The 22,286-nt window shown below is 44.6% G+C and overlaps 1 protein-coding gene across 4 annotated transcripts in view; it reads right to left on the bottom strand.

Annotated features, from left to right (window-relative positions):
* LOC307164937 (E3 SUMO-protein ligase RanBP2-like) overlaps positions 1-22,286 on the bottom strand; it is a 73,381-nt gene that overhangs the window by 28,045 nt on the left and 23,050 nt on the right. For 2 of the 4 annotated variants that reach the window (XM_079882158.1, XM_079882159.1), the window contains exons 6-8: positions 16,236-16,403; positions 8,502-8,684; positions 124-201 (exon numbers count right to left, since the gene is read on the bottom strand). In XM_079882158.1, the coding sequence (XP_079738284.1) occupies positions 124-201; positions 8,502-8,684; positions 16,236-16,403 (429 nt within the window). The remainder of the gene's footprint in view (positions 1-123; positions 202-8,501; positions 8,685-16,235; positions 16,404-22,286) is intronic. The other 2 variants (XM_079882160.1, XM_079882161.1) reach the window with 1 other exon arrangement.

Raw genomic sequence — 22,286 nt, 5'->3', positions numbered from 1 at the left:
CAGAGGTGACACCCCCTACCCTACCCCTGTGGAAATGACCCAGAGGTGACACCCCCTACCCTACTCCTGTGGAAATCACCCAGAGGTGAAATAGGCTTGCCACCACAGCTGGAAAAAACCTACCGTGATCCGACGACCCGTCAGCTCCATCCGGATACAGCTTTCCGTTCAGATTCCTCACTGCGGTTTCAAAATCTTCATCTGTGCGACACAGAGAGAAAACACACGTGAAGCACGATTAAGGCCCAGACAACTGCACACTGATCTACAATCATTCTTTCAGAGTTAGTCAAACTTTAACAGTATTCACAGCTTCTAATTAAACAGAAGCACAGACCCTGGAAGTTCTGATCTGTTCTCAGAGCATCTGCAGCTTCAAACATGTGTCAATCAGTGTTTCCCCTACAATGTATTAAGCAGCGGCGCAGCAAAATCTTCACATGATCAGTAATATCACCACATTGCTTATGCGATGAATCCACTTGTTGACAAGAAAGTAGTCCGACGAGGATCGATAGTCCGACGTCCCGGGGCTATTGTGTTTTTCCAGTCGGGCTACCAAAATGCATAACCGGCCTGTCCGAAGGGCTATCTGAAATAATGTTCGCGCTTCAGTCTTGTAATCAGATTCAGCGCGATCTTCAATCCGCAGCGGCGCCGAGCACGCAGAGCGCACTTCAGAAACAGAGGCTGTGTGTGTGTGTGTGTTTGTGTGTGTTCATCTGAGTCTCATTGGTCCGTCATTGCTCGTCAATGTCAGAATATTTTGAGATGACCAATCAAATCAAAGTAGGCGGGCTTTATGTTCAAAGAAGCTGCTGAGCGCGAATTTGAGCAGAGCGATCAACTGACGATTCAGTTTACGGTCAAGTGCGAGATAAGATGTAAGTAGCTAAACTAAACATTTCATATTTGACAGCTTTTTTAGGTCATAAATGTGAAACGAATGACAAAAATAATCAGGCAAACGAATATACTTTTGTCGAATTTCGCCATTTTGAACTGAAAATAGGCCTATGTAACGTGACTAATTAGTTTACTGTCATTGTGAGGGGACATTAACAAAGCCATTTTCATCATGTTAGGCACAAGATTAATAATGAATGTGTACATGTTGAGAATTAAAATATAATTTGTAGCCTTCATTAACATCTTAAAATGCACATATGTAACGTTAGATCAGAGAAATCAATTTTCTCGAGAAATCAAGGAGCTGAGGTTAGCACGTGCGGGGGGGGGGGGGATTTGTCATTTTGTGGGGCTTCAGTGTCACATCATCCTTCAGAATTCATTCTAATATAATATATGATGCTCTTTTTTTTTTTTAAAGAATACTTTAATAAAAAGTTAAAAAGAACATTTCACAATATTAGGCTACCGTTTTTTTCTGTATTTTTGATTAAATAAATGCAGGCTTGATGAGCATAACTTCTTTCAAAATCATAAAATAGTATCCCTGGAGGTTAGTGAAGTAAAATAGGCTATGCAAGCTAGTCACCTTTTAAAACTAATGAAAAGTTTCATTTGGATTTTAATGTTCAAAATGTCTACAGGATAAAAAAAAAAAGTACTGGTTACATGATGATGTATCTAAGTGCTAAAGTGTGTTACAGAAAAAAAAGATCAGAAGTGCAGTTGAGGGAGGAAAGAGACCTCGAGGGAGAGACTCCAAGAGAGCAAGAGAGAGAGACTGCATTGGTAGGACATGAGCGAGATGACCGAGGAAAGGTTAGAGTACAGGACCAAGGAGAGACTACAAGAGAGCAGGAGAGAGTAGTTGTAGTGGTAGGACATGAGCAAGAGGAGGTGCGAGGAGAGGTGGATGGACAGGACCAAGGAGAACGACCAGGGACAACAACAACTACAGGACGACACAGGCGGTCTGGATGGGACCCTAACTGGGTTGATATCTCCAGATTCAAGCCTTGGTTGTACCATGTACACAGTCATGCTGATTATTCAACATAACCTGAATTATCCACCATATTTGTACTTTTGAGAGAAAATATAATAAATCTTTTGTTGCCTGTAGGAATGTTCTGTCGCTTGTGTCGGCAGCACAAGAAGGCACCCAAAAGAGGTGTGGGAAAGAGGCCGTTTATCGAAATTGGATGCCAGCTTTATCGAGTTGACTACCTGGACAAGCACCTCAACACCACCAGGAGAGTGTAAAATCTCACTCCTCTCTGATACAAGGTAAGATCCTGTGTAAATGGCCTGTTGGCATTTTAAAGCTAGTTAACAATAATATATTGACATTAATTTTTATTAATTTATGCATTTATGCAATGGTTTTGTCAATATACATTTTGTTTGGTTGTATAGTTTAGTGGTTGCTTAATAGTTTAAAATTGATTGTGAATGATGATGCAGATACATAAAACTTCCCACAGGAACAAACTCAGTACTGGTTGCCTTTGAACCCGTGGTGGTGCTTGAGCATGAGGCTGTAATAGGGGGATTTAAGTGCCTCTATTACACCATCAAACGAGAGCAGGCACATCACACCAATTATCCAGCTTTGTTGGATTTTGCAGTGTTTGGGGTGTGATTATTTCAAAAAGCTCAAGGTAAAACATACATTTTGGCACTATATTCAACATTTAACATAAACATTATTTTTAATATATTAATATTTGATTTGAACTTTTCAGATTGGGAAAACAACTAACTTGTAATGGTCACCAGCTGGAGTGCCCTTGAATGCCACCAGAGGGCACTCCACACCAGACTATCATGTTTCACTCACTAACTACATTTCCCATAACTCACTGCCCAGACTCATCATTTCTGATTGCATTCACCTGTGTCTCTTCACCTGTGTCTCGTCACCATCTCAGCCTATTTATACCATGTTCACTCATTCACACACTGCAAAGTTTTGTTTAGTGTCACACTGCAACTCTGAGCGTTTTTCCTGGTTTTCTTGTTTCTTGTTTCTTGGTTTTCGGATTTCTTGCCTGTTCCTTGGATTACTCTCTTGTCTCTGACCCCTGCCTGTCTTGTTTTGTTTTTGTTTGTTTGTTTGGACTGCCTACCTGTGTTTTGACCCACTGCCTGTTATTTGGATTACGTGTTTGGATTGCCTCTTAAATAAAGCTGCATTTGGATCTACCTTCGTGTCTCGGAGCAGTTTCGTGACAGAAAACTTTGCCGCACCAAGATCCAGCAGCTGAGAACCATCATGAATCCAGCAGTCAAGATTATGCGTCTCTGTCAAGGAGATCAAGCCATTGAAAATTATGTTGTTGACTTCTTGGAGCTTGCTCACCTGACTTCTATGGATGAGGTATGCCTGATGATATTTTTTCGTGGAGGGCTATCCGAGCCGCTCAGCTCCTTTATGCCACTGCATAACCCTAGCTGGACTCTGAAACATTATATTGACTTGGCCCTGCAGCTGAGCGGCTCAACTTTTTCTGTGAGTTTGGCGTCTGCCGAGTCTAAGTCACTTCACGCCAGTCCAGCCGAGCCTGCACTTCACGCCAGTCCAGCCGAGCCTGCACTTCACGCCAGTCCAGCCGAGCCCGCACTTCACGCCAGATCTGCCGAAGCCAAGGCAGAATGCGTCATGCCCACCGCCCCTGAGACTGAGAGCGTCATGCCCGCCAAGCTAGAGCCTTCACCGCTGGTCCCGTCCTGCACAGAGCCCTCTTCACCGCTGGTCCCGTCCAGCTCAGAGCCCTCTTCACCGCTGGTCCCGTCCAGCTCAGAGCCCTCTTCACTGCTGGTCCCGTCCAGCTCAGAGCCCTCTTCACCGCTGGTCCCGTCCAGCTCAGAGCCCTCTTCATCGCTGGTCCCGTCCAGCTCAGAGCCCTCTTCATCGCTGGTCCTGTCCAGCTCAAAGCCCTCTTCATCGCTGGTCCTACCCAGCTCAAAGCCCTCGCCGCCGCTGGTCCCATCAAGCTCAGAGCGTGCTGATCCTGATCCAGAGCCAGAGCTTCACGTCAGTCCTGCCGAGCCAGAGCCAGAGCTTCACGTCGTCACTTCTGCCGATCCAGAGACTGAGATTCACGTCACTTCTGCCAATCCAGAGACTGAGCTTGAATCTGTTCCTCTTCCTCTTCCCGCGCCTGTGTCTTCGGACAAGATGGCCGACTCCACGCCTGTGTCTTCGGACAAGATGGCCGACTCCACGCCTGTGTCTTCGGACAAGATGGCCGACTCCACGCCTGTGTCTTCGGACAAGATGGCCGCCGCCGAGCCAGTGTGTCCGTACAAGATGGCCGCCGCCGAGCCAGTGTGTCCGTACAAGATGGCCGCCGCCGAGCCAGTGTCTCAGGACAAGATGGCCGCCGCCGAGCCAGTGTCTCCGTACAAGATGGCCGCCGCCGAGCCAGTGTCTCAGGACAAGATGGCTACTGACACGCCTGAACCTGAGCCCTCAGCAGAGATGGCCGCTGCCACGCCTGAACCTGAGCCTTCAGCAGAGATGGCTGTCGACACGCCTGAACCTGAGCCTTCAGCAGAGATGGCCGCTGCCGTGGTGTCTGTTCCTGTCCCTGAGCCGGTGTCTGTTCCTGTTCCTGAACCAGTGTCTGTTCCTGTGCCATGGCCGCCTGAAGGGTCGTCTCCGCCCTGGCCGCCTGAAGGGTCGTCTCCGCCCTGGCCGCCTGAAGGGTCGTCTCCGCCCTGGCCGCCTGAAGGGTCGTCTCCGCCCTGGTCGCCTGAAGGGTCGTCTCCGCCCTGGCCGCCTGCACTGCCTGCTCCGCCCTGGTCGCCTGCACTGCCTGCTCCGCCCTGGTCGCCTGCACTGCCTGCTCCGCCCTGGTCGCCTGCACAGCCTGATCCGCCCTGGTCGCCTGCACAGCCTGATCCGCCCTGGTCGCCTGCACAGCCTGATCCGCCCTGGTCGCCTGCACAGCCTGATCCGCCCTGGTCGCCTGCACAGCCTGATCCGCCCTGGTCGCCTGCACAGCCTGATCCGCCCTGGTCGCCTGCAAAGCCTGATCCGCCCTGGCCGCCTGCAAAGCCTGATCCGCCCTGGCCGCCTGCACTGCCTGCTCCGCCCTGGTCGCCTGCACTGCCTGCTCCGCCCTGGTCGCCTGCACTGCCTGCTCCGCCCTGGTCGCCTGCACAGCCTGATCCGCCCTGGTCGCCTGCACAGCCTGATCCGCCCTGGTCGCCTGCACAGCCTGCTTCGCCCTGGTCGCCTGCACAGCCTGATCCGCCCTGGTCGCCTGCAAAGCCTGATCCGCCCTGGTCGCCTGCACTGCCTGCTTCGCCCTGGCCTCCCGTCTTGCCACAGTCTCCAGGTCCTCTTCCGCTCCACGGGCCTGGCCCTCCATCCCGTCCCCGGGTCCGCCTCCACTTCACCTCCCTCCTGGACAAGTTTAGAGCGTCTGGAAGCCGCTCCTTTGAGGGGGGGCTATGTTAACGGTCACCAGCTGGAGTGCCCTTGAATGCCACCAGAGGGCACTCCACACCAGACTATCATGTTTCACTCACTAACTACATTTCCCATAACTCACTGCCCAGACTCATCATTTCTGATTGCATTCACCTGTGTCTCTTCACCTGTGTCTCGTCACCATCTCAGCCTATTTATACCATGTTCACTCATTCACACACTGCGAAGTTTTGTTTAGTGTCACACTGCAACTCTGAGCGTTTTTCCTGGTTTTCTTGTTTCTTGGTTTTCGGATTTCTTGCCTGTTCCTTGGATTACTCTCTTGTCTCTGACCCCTGCCTGTCTTGTTTTGTTTTTGTTTGTTTGTTTGGACTGCCTACCTGTGTTTTGACCCACTGCCTGTTATTTGGATTACGTGTTTGGATTGCCTCTTAAATAAAGCTGCATTTGGATCTACCTTCGTGTCTCGGAGCAGTTTCGTGACATAACTATACATCACAGAATTATAGACGAGATGTTAGATGTAATAAACAGAGTGGTGGAGGAACCAATCCTCAACGATATCAATCAATCTGTAGCAATTGGATTGTAAGTTGACGAAACCACTGACATTTCTGTCAGTCGACAGTTAGATCTACACGTGAGGCAAGTTTGAGTAAGACATTTTTATTTTTTGCAAATATGAAACGCTACCATTTCTTTCTTTTTTTACATCAAGATTTCCTGTCTTCATTAGATACACAGATGTAGAAGGGCAGGTCTTCAGTCAATTTCCTGACATGATTAGTGTCCCTCATGGCAAAGCAAATACCATAGTGGCAGCCATCAAAGGTGTCCTTTTTAAAAAAGGAATTCCCACCACAAAATTGTATGGGTTGGGAACAGATGGAGCTGCTGTCATGACTGGTATGCACACATGTTCAAAGGCTGTTTCAGTGTGAGTTAACAGATATTGTGGTGTATAACTAATGGTGTCTCCAAACAGGGAGAGTGAATGGTGTAGCCAAGCAAATTGGGGATGCTTTCCCCTGGCTGGTGTCTGTTGCCTGTGCTGCCCATCGGCTTGCCCTGTCATGCAAGGATGCGTCAACATCGGTACCCTACATGGGAACATTTAGGGACCACCTGCAGAAGCTCCACCTGTATTTCCGCAACAGCGCCAATAGGACTGCTGCTCTGAAGATGGCAGGGCAGACCTTGGGCATCGATGATTTGAAAGTCAAGGCAAGTTTTGCTGAAAGTAAAACAATACTTGCATCACCAATTGTAGGTTGATTTGGATAAGAGCATATGCTAAATTAAATTGTAACACAACTTATGAGCCAGCCAAGGGGCTGTATTCCTTCCTGGCAACATACAGGTTTGTGGCAGCAGTCTACCTGCAAGCAGTGTGCTGCCACACCTAAGCTGCCTGTCCAAATTGTTCCAGAAGGAAAAAGTAAATTTTCTGACACTGAAATACCTGGTAAGAATTTATTTTAATAGGATATTTCAGAAGCTCTCTGCTGCATTTACCACATTTAATCCCTGTCTTTTTATTAGGTTCCTGTGACAGTGGCTGCTCTGAGGAAGATTAAAGATGGAGACATTCAACCTCCTGGGCCATTCCTGTCCCAGCTAAATCAAGACCTGGATGATCCAGCAAGACTGTCTGCCTTCAGCATTGTCCACAAGGAGGAGAGGGACCGGAGAGGGAGAGGACTTGAAGAAATGTCCAGCAGAGAACAGCTCTGGTCCAGATTCAGGAGCCAGGTAAGTGTTTGAAATGCTGTGGTGTTGTTGCACAGTTGTTGTTGAGTTTGGAGAAAAGGGAAATGGGAGGAAGGGAAAAATGGGGAGGACTTGAGCTGTCAAAGTACTTAAGGGAGGAGTCAGTTTGCTTTGCTTATATTTGGACTAAATGGCAAATTATGGGCAATCTTTCACCATGATCACTGATTTCCTCTCTAAGACAAACAAATGAGCTTACTTTTGTTTGTCATCTTTAGGTAATGGAACCATATCTGGATGCCTTAATTGACAGCCTGGACCGGCGCTTTTCTAATCTGGACCTATTGAGCGCTTTCATGTTCTTGGGCCTCAGGCAGCCAGAGGGGATGAAGCTGAAAATGTGTCAAACCTGACCTTGCTCTCTGAGAAATTTCAGATAGACAACCACCAGGTGCAGCAAGAATGGGCTTCTTTCAGGCAACACATCCTGTGTGGAGCATTCCAAGTATGTACATAAAAGTGATCACCTTTCTGACAACAAGCTGTGAAGGTTACTAAGTGTGTTATGTAATTTGTATGCAATATTCTTCCAGGACATGGACCAGCAAAAAATGATGTAGAAGCTTGCGGCACAATTCGATGAGTGGGGACAGCTCTACCCTGGATTAAGTAAACTGGCTGCCATCGCCCTCAGCATACCAATCTCCAGTGTGAACTGTGAGCGTGACTTTTCCACACTGAATAGGGTGATTTTAATCAGATCCATTATTCATTCATTAAGACATATTGACGTGATTTCTGTATTCTTACAGCTCCAGGCACACTGAAATCTCTTCATGCAGTGTTTGTATTTGCTTTATTTCTAGGTGAAGACAGACCTAAGGAATAGGCTACAAGGACAGCATCTGGCCACGTGCATGCGGGTCAGCATTAATGGCCCCCCCACAGTAGCATTTAATTACCTAAGAGCCTTAGAGATCTTCTATGAAAAGCCTAGAAAAATTAAGTGCTCACAGATTGGGTGTGGCCTTTGCCATTAAGATCAAATTTTAAATAAATAAATTGTAAATCTTTTTCTGGGTTGTGCCGTTTCCTTTTTTTCCACGATCAATTCCTACCTTATAGCTGAAAATTAACACAAAAGAAAAACATGAATAATCCTGTCCTAATCCTGTTTCTGACCAGTTCAAGGTACGTGCTGCAATAATCATGCCTTCTGTTGATAGTATGTCAAATTTGTTTGTCTCAAAATGTCCATTTCTATCCACAAAACTTGCCAGAAGTCATGGTTTAAGGGGTTATTTAAAAAAAAAAATCTTCCGGGGATGCATGCCCCCGGACCCCCCCGCGCACGACTTGGTAACAACCTCCAGCACGTAACAGCACCGCTGCTGGAAAAATGTATAGGGGAAACACTGCTTCAATACAGTTTAGATCTTACCATCATTGTCATCATCACTGACGTATCCTGGGAGGTTTTTGTAACAGAAGAACGCAGGAGGAAGCATCAGTCGGGCGGCCAGTTCTGCCTGCTCTCTCGTCGGCTTACGTTCAAATATAATCTCAACATCATCATCTTCATCACACACGTCCGGAGCATTCTTCTGTTCTGACCCAGACGAAACTGTGTCAAAAAGAATAAGAAAAATAATAATTTCAGCTAATGCAACAACAGATGTTCAAGACAACACGACTGAAGCTTTCAGAAGCAAGTCTTTTACAAATCTGAAACTGAAGAGCATGTAACAGACGCCACAAAACCCCTCATACGTCTCATCTAGCGTCTGCAGTGACGACACATTTCACACCAAACATTAGATCAATAATAAAGACACACACATGCAAACACTCATGCTCCTGATCAGACTGTGTGAAAAAAAGAGCATCCAACCAGAAATGTAATCCATAAATGTTTTCTTCACTGCTCAATTACATTCAACTCTGAATCATAAACTAAATCAAGGCATCAACAGCCACTGCTGCCATTTAACGTCACGATGTAACGGAAGCAGCATCAGATCTGTTCTTCCATATTGTGATGAACGTCAAATTTGATCAGATTATTAGAAAAAAAAAAAAAAAAGTAGGGCGGTGCTTGGTTCTATGCACTGCTTGTTGATTGGATGTTGAGATGTGGGCGTGGCTCTCAAGTATGCAGATGAGCGGGAGCTGATTGGAGAAGACCTGTGTACGTCACCAGAGCTACACGTAAACTACAGCATAAGAATGAGGTAGGAAGCAACGACAGGTTTAGTGAAGTCAAATCTCACTCACCATAGCATGCAGACCCACACACGATTTGTTAGCTGGTTAGAAGACTCACAACATCCAACTAGTACTTAAAGCCAAAAGTATATTTCAGTTTTCCGTTTGCCATCTGAGCATATGTTGGGAACTGAGTGTGCTAACTGCTAACAAGTGTGTTCAGAAGGTACAAGTCAAGAAGCGAGAAGTTTGAAGTTTGTCCTGAACTTGATTCAGGATCAAGATGAATCAAGAGTATGATGACTCTTGATTCATGAGATGAATCAAGATGAAAGAGTATAGAAGATGACTCCTGGTCAGTGGAGGCCATGTCCACACTAATAAGTTTTTGTTTGCCCTGTGTATCATCACCTTCAGAAACACTCAACTGTGTTCACAAGCACAGCCCAGGCGTAACTGAAGGCCTTCTGTCCTGTTCTGCACAAACATCTCATCGCCAGACAGCTTCAATCCTATGAAATCCAGTTACTCTTCACTGACAAAATTACACAATAGGTACCTGCATTATTCCTCTGTTAATTACAGAGAGATATGGCATGAACTGGACAGTGAAAGTAAAGCAGCTTGGAGAAACTTCAAATAGCATTGAGAAGAACTTCCCAAACAACAGGGCTGGGTAAAAATAAAAATATATATATTTCTCGATTTTAATTGATCTTTTAGTCTACGCTGTTTTCAGTGGATGAACAGAACATTGTGTCGACGCTTCCCATTACAGCAGCAAACAAATACATCAGTCAACATCAGAAAGAATGTTGAAAGTTACAGAACAATTTACTGAAATCAATCTCATGTAATCCATCAATCAGTGTTTCAACCTCGGAAGACATCAATAAAACAGCTGGAGAACAATGCCACGTAACGTCACATTAACAACAGAAAATAAAATGTTTTTGAATAAATCCTTAAATTTAATTTAAAACCAACATTTCAATGTTTATATTTCAAAAAACAAATTGAAGTAGAAACATAATTTCTGTAATTATAAAGTTAGCATGATAACTTTTTATTATAAAAAAAACCCTCCTTGTGTGTAATGTGTTTGTATACAAATCAGTTAATTTTAACCTTCAATTAGTGACATCCAGTTCGTGCACGGATAATTGTTTTGAACCGGTTCTTTTTAGTGATCCAGTTCACCAAATCAGAAAGAATCGAACGTACAGGTCCAGCGGTTCTCGAGTCAACAGTTCTCGAATCAAAAGTACAGGTCCAGTGGTTCTCAAGTCAACAGTTCTCGAATCGAATGTACAGGTCCAGCGGTTCTCGAGTCAACAGTTCTCGAATCGAACGTACAGGTACAGCGGTTCTCGAGTCAACAGTTCTCGAATCGAACGTACAGGTCCAGTGGTTCTCGAGTCAACAGTTCTCGAATCAAAAGTACAGGTCCAGTGGTTCTCGAGTCAACAGTTCTCGAATCGAACGTACAGGTACAGCGGTTCTCGAGTCAACAGTTCTCGAATCGAACGTACAGGTACAGCGGTTCTCGAGTCAACAGTTCTCGAATCGAACGTACAGGTCCAGTGGTTCTCGAGTCAACAGTTCTCGAATCGAACGTACAGGTCCAGTGGTTCTCGAGTCAACAGTTCTCGAATCGAACGTACAGGTACAGCGGTTCTCGAGTCAACAGTTCTCGAATCGAACGTACAGGTCCAGTGGTTCTCGAGTCAACAGTTCTCGAATCAAAAGTACAGGTCCAGTGGTTCTCAAGTCAACAGTTCTCGAATCGAATGTACAGGTCCAGCGGTTCTCGAGTCAACAGTTCTCGAATCGAACGTACAGGTACAGCGGTTCTCGAGTCAACAGTTCTCGAATCGAACGTACAGGTACAGCGGTTCTCGAGTCAACAGTTCTCGAATCGAACGTACAGGTACAGCGGTTCTCGAGTCAACAGTTCTCGAATCGAACGTACAGGTCCAGTGGTTCTCGAGTCAACAGTTCTCGAATCAAAAGTACAGGTCCAGTGGTTCTCGAGTCAACAGTTCTCGAATCGAACGTACAGGTCCAGCGGTTCTCGAGTCAACAGTTCTCGAATCGAACGTACAGGTACAGCGGTTCTCGAGTCAACAGTTCTCGAATCGAAAATACAGGTACAGCGGTTCTCGAGTCAACAGTTCTCGAAACGAAAGTACAGGTCCAGCGGTTCTCGAGTCAACAGTTCTCGAATCGAACGTACAGGTACAGCGGTTCTCGAGTCAACAGTTCTCGAATCGAAAGTACAGGTTCAGCGGTTCTGGAGTCAACAGTTCTCGAATCGAATGTACAGGTACAGCGGTTCTCGAGTCAACAGTTCTCGAATCGAACGTACAGGTACAGCGGTTCTCGAGTCAACAGTTCTCGAATCGAAAGTACAGGTTCAGCGGTTCTCGAGTCAACAGTTCTCGAATCGAACGTACAGGTACAGCGGTTCTCGAGTCAACAGTTCTCGAATCGAACGTACAGGTACAGCGGTTCTCGAGCCAACAGTTCTCGAATCGAACGTACAGGTCCAGCAGTTCTCAAGTAAACAGTTCTCGAATCGAAAGTACAGGTTCAGCGGTTCTCGAGTCAACAGTTCTCGAATCGAACGTACAGGTACAGCGGTTCTCGAGTCAACAGTTCTCGAATCGAACGTACAGGTACAGCGGTTCTCGAGTCAACAGTTCTCGAATCGAAAGTACAGGTTCAGCGGTTCTCGAGTCAACAGTTCTCGAATCGAACGTACAGGTACAGCGGTTCTCGAGTCAACAGTTCTCGAATCGAACGTACAGGTACAGCGGTTCTTGAGCCAACAGTTCTCGAATCGAACGTACAGGTCCAGTGGTTCGAGTCAACAGTTCTCGAATCGAACGTACAGGTCCAGTGGTTCTCGAGTCAACAGTTCTCGAATCGAACGTACAGGTCCAGTGGTTCTCGAGTCAACAGTTCTCGAATCGAACGTACAGGTACAGCGGTTCTCGAGTCAACAGTTCTCGAATCGAACGTACAGGTACAGCGGTTCTCGAGCCAACAGTTCTCGAATCGAACGTACAGGTCCAGCAGTTCTCGAGTAAACAGTTCTCGAATCGAAAGTACAGGTTCAGCGGTTCTCGAGTCAACAGTTCTCGAATCGAACATACAGGTACAGCGGTTCTCGAGTCAACAGTTCTCGAATCGAACGTACAGGTACAGCGGTTCTCGAGTCAACAGTTCTCGAATCGAAAGTACAGGTTCAGCGGTTCTCGAGTCAACAGTTCTCGAATCGATCGTACAGGTACAGCGGTTCTCGAGTCAACAGTTCTCGAATCGAAAGTACAGGTTCAGCGGTTCTCGAGTCAACAGTTCTCGAATCGAACGTACAGGTACAGCGGTTCTCGAGTCAACAGTTCTCGAATCGAACGTACAGGTACAGCGGTTCTCGAGCCAACAGTTCTCGAATCGAACGTACAGGTCCAGCAGTTCTCAAGTAAACAGTTCTCGAATCGAACGTACAGGATAGTGTTGTCAAAAATATCGATATTTTGATAAATATCGATACTGAAATATCTGAACGGTACCAATACTAATTTCCCGAAGTATCGATACTAGCCAAGCTGTCACTTTCACTTCTCCCCAAAGGCGCGTTGACAAACACCACACGTGCACTCGTCTCATTCGCTCTGGTTAAATAGCAAAAGTGAAGTGAATGGGGCCAATCAGACTTGACGCATTTTTTTTGCAGAGAGAGGCGCCTATTTTCAATTGGTTTCCAGCGAGCGTTCTGCGCGCTGTTTATGCGCCTGCTGCGCCTCGCGGGCCTTCCGTTTTAGTGATGAAAGCTTAGCTTGAACACCCGGAGAGTGCGATGATGAGGATAAACTTGTGGTGCTCTCGCGGGTTACCAGGAGCTTAACGACTTCACGAACCGTAACTACCACAATGTTAACAGAAAGTAAATAAAGTTAATAAAAGGCGGATTTGACATTTACTTGACTGACAGGACAGCTGTTTCAGTGGTTGCTTAGCAACATAAAAAACGCAGCACACTGCTCGTTCTGTGTGATGGTAAGTGCTGTGCACCTCACGTTTTCGAACCATTAAATTAAACTGAGCTAGACAATGACATCTCAGAATTCAATAATGAAATGCCTTTAACTGAAAAGTGAATGTTTAATATTATTATACATTACTGACTCTATCCTCCAATTTTATACTGTTAAGTGCTTTGACACAATCTGTACTGTTAAAAGCACTATATAAATAAAGGTGACTTGACTTCATGTCGATCCAGTGAGCATTGTTTTCGCGTTATGCATGCACGTTCAAATAACGTTAATGTATTAACCAGCATTTATGCTTTTGAACAAGTGCACTACCTCAGAACATTTTTGTTCATGTAAAATATACCTCATTGTCATGTTCTAGACTTGTTATATTTAGCTTTAAATAAAAAATAAAAAAACCTTAATATTGTGGCAGTTTTTTTCTCCGTGGTATCGAAAATGGTATCGAATATCGATATTTTTCAAGGTATCGTATCGAAGTTAGAAATTATAGTATCGTAACAACACTAGTAGTACAGGTCCAGCAGTTCTCGAGTCAACAGTTCTCGAATCAAACGTACAGCTACAGCGGTTCTCGAGTAAACAGTTCTCGAGTCATCAGTGCACAAACGGTTTCTTTCGGACACATTCGATACTGAGAACAGATGAGCTGCAAATACTGAGCATGAACGATAGCACCGTCTGAACCAAACGGTTTCTTTCGTACAACTGATGCTGTGCTGATACAATAAGCTAGTGTTGTAGTCAAGACCACCTAAACCGAGACCAAGACCAAGACCAAGACCAAGACCGATCTCGAGTACTACAACACTACTATAAGCACAGGTGAACCAAGGTCTTGAATGAGGGGGCGAATTTGGCGAAATTGTACGTTTATTTAGTTTTAACTAGTTTCATTAAACATTTTAACATGATGAACATGCAACAACTCTTCAGTCAAAACATGTAAATTAATTTTGTCATTTACTATTATGCACATTATATTTTAAGCTTTATGAGCTGGGTCCTGGTTTCTGTAAAAAGTTGATGACTATATTCACTTTATATCTTTAGGCTTGTAAAACATCCACGTTTGTACATCAGTGCCTGTATTGGGTGCTTTTACTAAATGTTAAATGTAAGAAACTTGATGATGATGGCTATAATTATTAAATATTTAACTGAAGTTATGATTACAAATTACTTTATTTGAACGCGTTTGAATGCATTTTCATCAGCCGGGATGATAGAATTGAAGTCATTACGCAAGGACGTAAAAGAACAGGTGAATGAAAGGAACTGTCCAAAAGTGTCATAATGACTCGATGAGACAGGAAGCAAGTGCAAGTATTTATTAAATGAGGGAACAAAGTCAACAGTACAAGCAGGTGGAAGATGGGTGACGCAGGGACAAGATGGTCAGAATCCGTGATGAAGTGCTGTGACGGTGATGGTGAGAAGACAGACGAAATCCACGGAGAAAACTGGAACAGGAACACGAGGCAGGAACAGGACACCAGAACACCATACGGAGGACATCAACAAACGATCTGACAAGGATGATACAACAACGGTAAGTATTTATAGAAGGGTGAATTGCTTGCAGCTGGTGAAGTGATGATGATCAGCTGGAGTGGATCAGGTGATGTCATACACTCACACCCACTACACACGCACTCACACCCACTACACACGCGCTCACACAACAACATAAACACGAGACTAAAAGGAACAGAGAATACGTCTACCGTGACAAAAAGAACCAGCTCGCCCAAAGAACCGGACCAGTTTTTTGTCTCCTCTACACCGAGTCTGATCTCTGTAGTGTGTCAGAAAAATGTGCCACGTCTGTTTTAATGTAAATTCTATTGATAAAAATGTATATGATTACAATTTAGAGAGAAATAATGCACCCCTGTCATGTATTTTGACCACTGCGTTTAAGACAGAAAAAAATTAACCACATCCTAACTGAAATCCAGATAGGCCAAACAGCTCTTTGTTATTTACTACATCAACAGAAGCAGCCATCCACAATGTTGGAAAGCGTCTGCTACTCGTACAATATATAGCCGAGACAAAAAAACCTTGCAACACCACATCCCAGTAACCACACCTGTTGGTGTCATTTCAAGATGGGAAAATAACTTTACAAGACACTCCCTGCTGAATACTTTAAGGACTTTGAAGCCACTGGTCCACTTTAATTGTAAATTCTGCTAAAGTTTCAAACAAACAGCTAAAGGTTAGCCAGTTTCAGACCATGCAAACATTTTGATTGAGGCCAAGGAAACAATGTTTAAGTTATCACATCATTCAGCCAAGGTCAGGTCTCCCGGCTCATGCCAGTCAGTGAGAACTCGTTGTGCCACAGTAAACTGTGACCTGAAATACCTGGGGCTTCAAACTGGGTGGCTGATGTGCAGCTCCAAAAAAAGCCTAAAATCCAAACCTAAAACAAAGTTACGTGTTAAAGATTTTTTTGTTATTCTTGTCAGGGACTTGATTTTATCTCAGTTACTGAGTGGATGGTGAAAATCAGTCTCTATACGACAGAAACATGGGCTTAATGACATCAGCTGTAAAGGAGACATTTCAGAGGTGACAGATTGCAAGGACCTTTTTTTTTTTTTTTCTAGGGAAAACATACACCAATGAACAGTGCCCAATAAGATCATGAACTTGTAAATAAACCAGGAAACCAAACAACTAGAATATAAACTAGGGATGCGTTTAGCTCCAACCTTGATTAAACACACCTAAACCAGCTAATCATTATCTTTAGAACTACTTGAAAAATTGCAGGGAGCAGGGTTGGAACTAAAACTACAGGGCGGTACCCCTCTGAGAACAGGGTTGGACATCCCTGATCTTAACTAAGAGGTCTAAACAGTTTTAATCATAAACTATGGGCACAGAAGATAGCTTACTTGTTGGGATGCTGAAAGGATTCCCAATGGATGGCTCACTGGACACAGCCTGTCCAGAGGTTTTCAGTCTTGAGGCACTCGTTTCCTCATCTTTTGGACTGGGAATCATAACAGGAGACTTCTCTTTTGATGACAAAGGGCTCCCAAAAATCTGCTGCTTCTCCAACACTAGCGTGACCTCAGAGTTTGCACACACACACAAACACAAACACACACACACACACACACACACACACACACACACTCCATCAGAGTCTGCAGACACACACTCTCCATCAAAGTCTGCAAACACACACTCCCCATCAGAGTCTGCACACACACACTCTCCATCAAAGTCTGCAAACACACACTCCCCATCAGAGTCTGCACACACACACTCCCCATCAGAGTCTGCAGACACACACACACTCTCCATCAGAGTCTGCACACACACACACTCCATCAGAGTCTGCACACACACACTCTCCATCAAAGTCTGCAAACACACACTCCCCATCAGAGTCTGCACACACACACTCCCCATCAGAGTCTGCAGACACACACACACTCTCCATCAGAGTCTGCACACACACACACTCCATCAGAGTCTGCACACACACACACTCCATCAGAGTCTGCAGACACACACACACTCTCCATCAGAGTCTGCAGACACACACACACTCTCCATCAGTCTGCAGACACACACACTCCATCAGAGTCTGCACACACACACACACACACACACACACACACACACACACACACACACACACACTCCATCAGAGTCTGCAGACACACACTCTCCATCAGAGTCTGCAAACACACACACACCCCATCTGAATCTGCAGACACACACTCTCCATCAGAGTCTGCACACACACACACACACACACACACACACACACACACACACACACACACACACACACACACACACACACTCCATCAGAGTCTGCAGACACACACTCTCCACCAGAGTCTGCACACACACACACACACACACACACACACACACTCACTCCATCAGAATCTGCAGACACACACACTCCACCAGAGTCTGCACACACACACACACACACACACACACACACACACACACTCCATCAGAGTCTGCAGACACACACTCTCCATCAGAGTCTGCAAACACACACACACACACACACACACACACCATCAGACAGACACACACTCTCTATCAGAGTCTGCAGACACACACTCTCCATCAAAGTCTGCAAACACACACACACCATCAGAGTCTGCAAACACACACTCTCCATCAGAATCTGCACACACACACACACACACACACTCGGACTGCTGTCCGATGGCGCCTGTGTTTGGCTTTGCCTCCGCGGCTGGATGTTTGTCCCGAGTTATTTTGTTTGTCTTTTGTGCCATACTACTACTAAGTTTGTCAACAAAAGTTGTGTCAACTGCATGGGTGTATGATCGCCAAACACTGCTGCTAATCCGATCTTCCTTGGTGGAGCGCAGCAACGGATATAATGGATATAACGTTATCTGGAATGGTATTGACGCAGCCCCATTCGCGCGTCCGACTGGATCTGACTGCACGCGACATGGAGAGGGCCTAATACGATCTATAATTAAACGGAGGAGAAAGCGAGGAAAAAGGGCAGGGAGACAGACTCATTTGAAAAAACTTTTCAAATTGAGGATTTTCAACTATGACTCCAGACCTTCATGCCTTCTTTCGGTTTCCCTGATGTCCCTATGGTTCTGGTTCCAGGGTACCGGAGAAGTTTCGACGTCACATCTGGACGCGGTGTGTGCTCGGAGCATTTGAGGTCGCTGACACGAGCCTGTTGCACCGCTTCGGTTGTTCCTGCACCGCTCAGGATGGGCCTTATAAATGCGCGTTCAATTGCAAACAAATCTCTCCTACTCAGCGATTTATTTACGTCCAAAGCCATGGACTTCTTGTTGCTTACGGAGACTTGGCAACGGGATATGGAATATTATCACCTGAATGAGCTTTGCCCGATGGACTGTGAATTTATTAGCTCGCCAAGACTCACTGGTCGGGGTGGAGGCCTTGCTGTGGTTTTTAAAAAGCGTTTTATCTGCCAGTCAATGAGAGCTGACGCGTACTCTTCGTTTGAACTGCAGATGACTTATGGTGCCTTCACGTGCTATGGTAATTATGGTAAATACCAAAAGCCGACATGGAAAATGCACATGAACACCCCCTCATGTGGTATTTTCCACTGGGCAACTCGTAGAATATTTTGATGCACGAGTTGCCGAGATGAGATAACCTTTGACCTTTTCAAAATGGCGGAGAGCAACGCAAGAGTCGTGAATACTGTTAGCGGATAGTTTTTGTAGCCTATACAATGTTGTGTCATTAACGATTGTAATATAATGCGTTAACGCTCAATTTTCAACTTCGCCGCAATTTCCTTGGTTCATATTTAATCATTTTATGTCATGTTTTATTTTTTTTTAATTATTAATTATGTTTTAATCATCAGAAAGCACCACATTTACGTTTTTTTTTTTTTTTTTTTTTTTGTAAAGATAAAAAAGATACTCTACTGACACAGACCTTGCGGGTACTACATTACGACAACAAAAGCACTTGAACACAACACACTGGTAAATACCAGTTCACAAGTGGAAAATATCATCTTTTCCATAGCACGTGAAGGCAGCATAAGGTTGGTCGCTCTAATTCAGTTTACTGCATCGTGGTTTACCGGCCACCTGGACCAGTGTCTACTTTTCTTACTGAGTTTTCTGACTTCCTGTCATCTGTTATTAAGCTTGACAGAGTGATTATTGCTGGCGATTTTAATATACATGTAGATGATCCTTTGTGTAAAACTGCGTCTGAATTTGTAAATATTACTGAATCGTTTAATTTCATTCAGCATGTCTCTGGCCCTACGCACAGCAAAGGGCATACGCTCGATCTTGTTTTTTCTCATGGTGTTAATATTAATAACATCAGTATTGAAGATGTACTTGTTAGTGACCACAAATGCATTTTATTTGAACTTGTTTGTGATGAGGATCCTCTCCCTGTTAAACGAGAGACCTGCTCACGATTGATCACTCAGCGTGCTATTGAGAAATTTTCTGCCGCTTTTGATTCAAGCTCTGTTCTTATTTCAACCGATGTAGACACCTGTGCACAGGCTTTTAATGATCACTGTACCCTGCTGTTGGACAAAGTGGCACCTTTTAAAACTAGAGAAATAGCAGCAGTTAATACATCACCGTAGATGAATGAAGCCATTCGTAGTTTAAGACGTGTTTGCCGGAAAACCGAGCGCTTATGGAAAGCGACTCAGCTACAAGTCCATCGCGTGTATCTTAAAGATCTTTTTATTAACTTGCATGAAATGATTAAAGAGGCTAGAGCCTCTTATTTTATTAATTTGATATCTGCATGTAAGAAAAAACCTAAGGCTCTCTTTGAAACTATTAATAATATTGTTTCTCCTGGCTCATGTATTGTCCCTGTGTTTTCAAATGGTGACTGCAACCACTTTTTGTCTCACTTTGTGGATAAGGTTAGAGCTGTCAGAGCAAGCTTGGTTCCATCAGCAAACCATCATATAGGTCTAACTGATTATCAAAGACCTTCAATACTGGACTCTTTCTGCCCCATTACGCTGAAAGAAATAATTAAATTAGTGGGCACAATGAGACCTTCACAAAGCCCGGTAGATATCTTACCCGCATCTCTGTTTTTAAAATCCATGAATCATCTTGGCCCATGTTTGGTCTCAATTTTAAATTTGTCTCTTCAATTGGGCAAGGTACCTAATTGTTTTAAACATGCTGTTGTTCAGCCTATCTTGAAAAAGAACAATCTTGATGCAGCTACTTTTAAAAATTATAGGCCTATTTCCAAATTGCCATTTATTTCTAAAATTTTAGAAAAGGTTGTGGCGAACCAGCTGAATAATGTTTTAAATGCGCACAATATTTTTGACAAATTTCAGTCTGGGTTTCGAAAAAAACACTCAACTGAAACAGCCCTCCTTAGGGTCTCAAATGATATTTTGATGGCTGCTGATGGGGGTAAATGCTCTGTGCTGGTTCTCTTAGACCTCAGTGCAGCGTTTGACACTGTCGATCACTGCACTCTGATAGATAGACTGAAAAAAACTGTGGGAATTACTGGGTCAGCTCTGGATTGGTTTTCCTCCTATCTCTCCGACAGGAGTTTTTCGGTGTCCGTAGGGAAATATATGTCAGATTCTGCTCCTTTGTCCTGTGGTGTGCCCCAAGGGTCTGTGCTTGGCCCTCTGTTGTTCAGCCTGTATATGCTTCCTCTCGGGAAGATTATTAGTAACTTTGGAGAAATATCATATCACTGCTATGCAGATGATATTCAATTATATTTTTCTTTTAACTCTGATAGGCTAGACAAACTGTAATTGTTGCATAACTGCCTAGCCTCCATCAACAATTGGATGGCAGACAATTTTTTGCAGCTAAACCAAGATTAAACTGGCCATTGGGGCTCTATCACCCTCAGAATGTAATGCTGTGCGAAACCTAGGTGTCATTTTTGATAGATCTATGTGTTTTAACAGTCATGTTAAATCTGTGGTTCATTCCTGTTTTTTCCATCTCAGGAATATCGCTAAAATCAGATCTGTAGTTTCTAATAATGAGATGGAGATGCTTGTTCATGCTTTTATTTCATCTCGTCTTGACTACTGCAATGTACTGTACACTTGTTTAAACAAATCCTCCATGGACAAATTGCAAGTAGTTCAGAATGCTGCTGCTAGACTTTTAACAAAGACCAAAAGAAGATCTCACATTAAACCTATACTCAAGGCTCTTCACTGGCTTCCAGTTAGTTTTAGAGTGCAATTTAAAATTTTAACCATTACTTTTAGAGCCTTGCATAATCAAGCTCCGGCGTATATCCAGGATATACTTCATGCCTACACTTCAGGCCGTTCTTTGAGGTCTTCGGGTCAAGATCTTTTAACTGTTCCTAGAACACGTTTAAAAACGAGAGGTGATCGCGCTTTCTGCGTGGTGGCTCCAAGGCTCTGGAACGCTCTTCCATTAGACTTGAGAGCTTCGGACTCTGTAGAAATTTTTAAAAAGCACCTAAAGACACATCTTTTTAGACAAGCTTTTAACTAGTTTTATGTTTTCTTTTTTATTGTGGCACCTATACTGTATATGTGTAATTTTGTATTGTATGTGCATTTATGTTATGTGTATATTTTTAACTCTGTGAAGCACTTTGTGACTCCATTGTCTGTGAAAAGTGCTATAGAAATAAAGCTTACTTACTTACACTCCATCAGAGTCTGCAAACACACACTGTCCATCAGAGTCTGCAGACACACACACACACACACACACACACACACACACACACACACACACACACTCCATCAGAGTCTGCAGACACACACTCCCCATCAGAGTCTGCAGACACACAGACAGACAGACACACACACACACACACACACACACACACACACACACACACACACACACCATCAGAGTCTGCAAACACACACTCTCCATCAGAGTCTACACACACACACACACACACACACACACACACACACACACTCCCCATCAGAGTCTGCAGACACACACTCTCCATCAGAGTCTGCAGACACACACTCTACATCAAAGTCTGCAGACACACACACACACACACACACACACACACACACACACACACACACACACACACTCACACTCCATCAGAGTCTGCAGACACACACACTCCCCATCAGAGTCTGCAGACACACAGACAGACACACACACTCACACACACACACACACACACTCACACTCCATCAGAGTCTGCAGACACACAGACAGACACACACACACACACACACACACACACACACACACAATCAGAGTCTGCAAACACACACTCTCCATCAGAGTCTGCACACACACACACACACACACACACACACACACACTCCATCAGAGTCTGCAGACACACACTCTCCATCAGAGTCTGCACACACACACACACACACACACACACACTCCATCAGAGTCTGCAGACACACACTCTCCATCAGAGTCTGCAGACACACA

This window comes from Squalius cephalus, assembly GCF_949319135.1.
Source record: "Squalius cephalus genome assembly, chromosome: 9".
NCBI classification, from domain to species: Eukaryota; Metazoa; Chordata; class Actinopteri; order Cypriniformes; family Leuciscidae; genus Squalius; species Squalius cephalus.
Note: the sequence above shows the minus strand (reverse complement) of the source record. Positions and strands in the feature narration are given on the sequence as shown.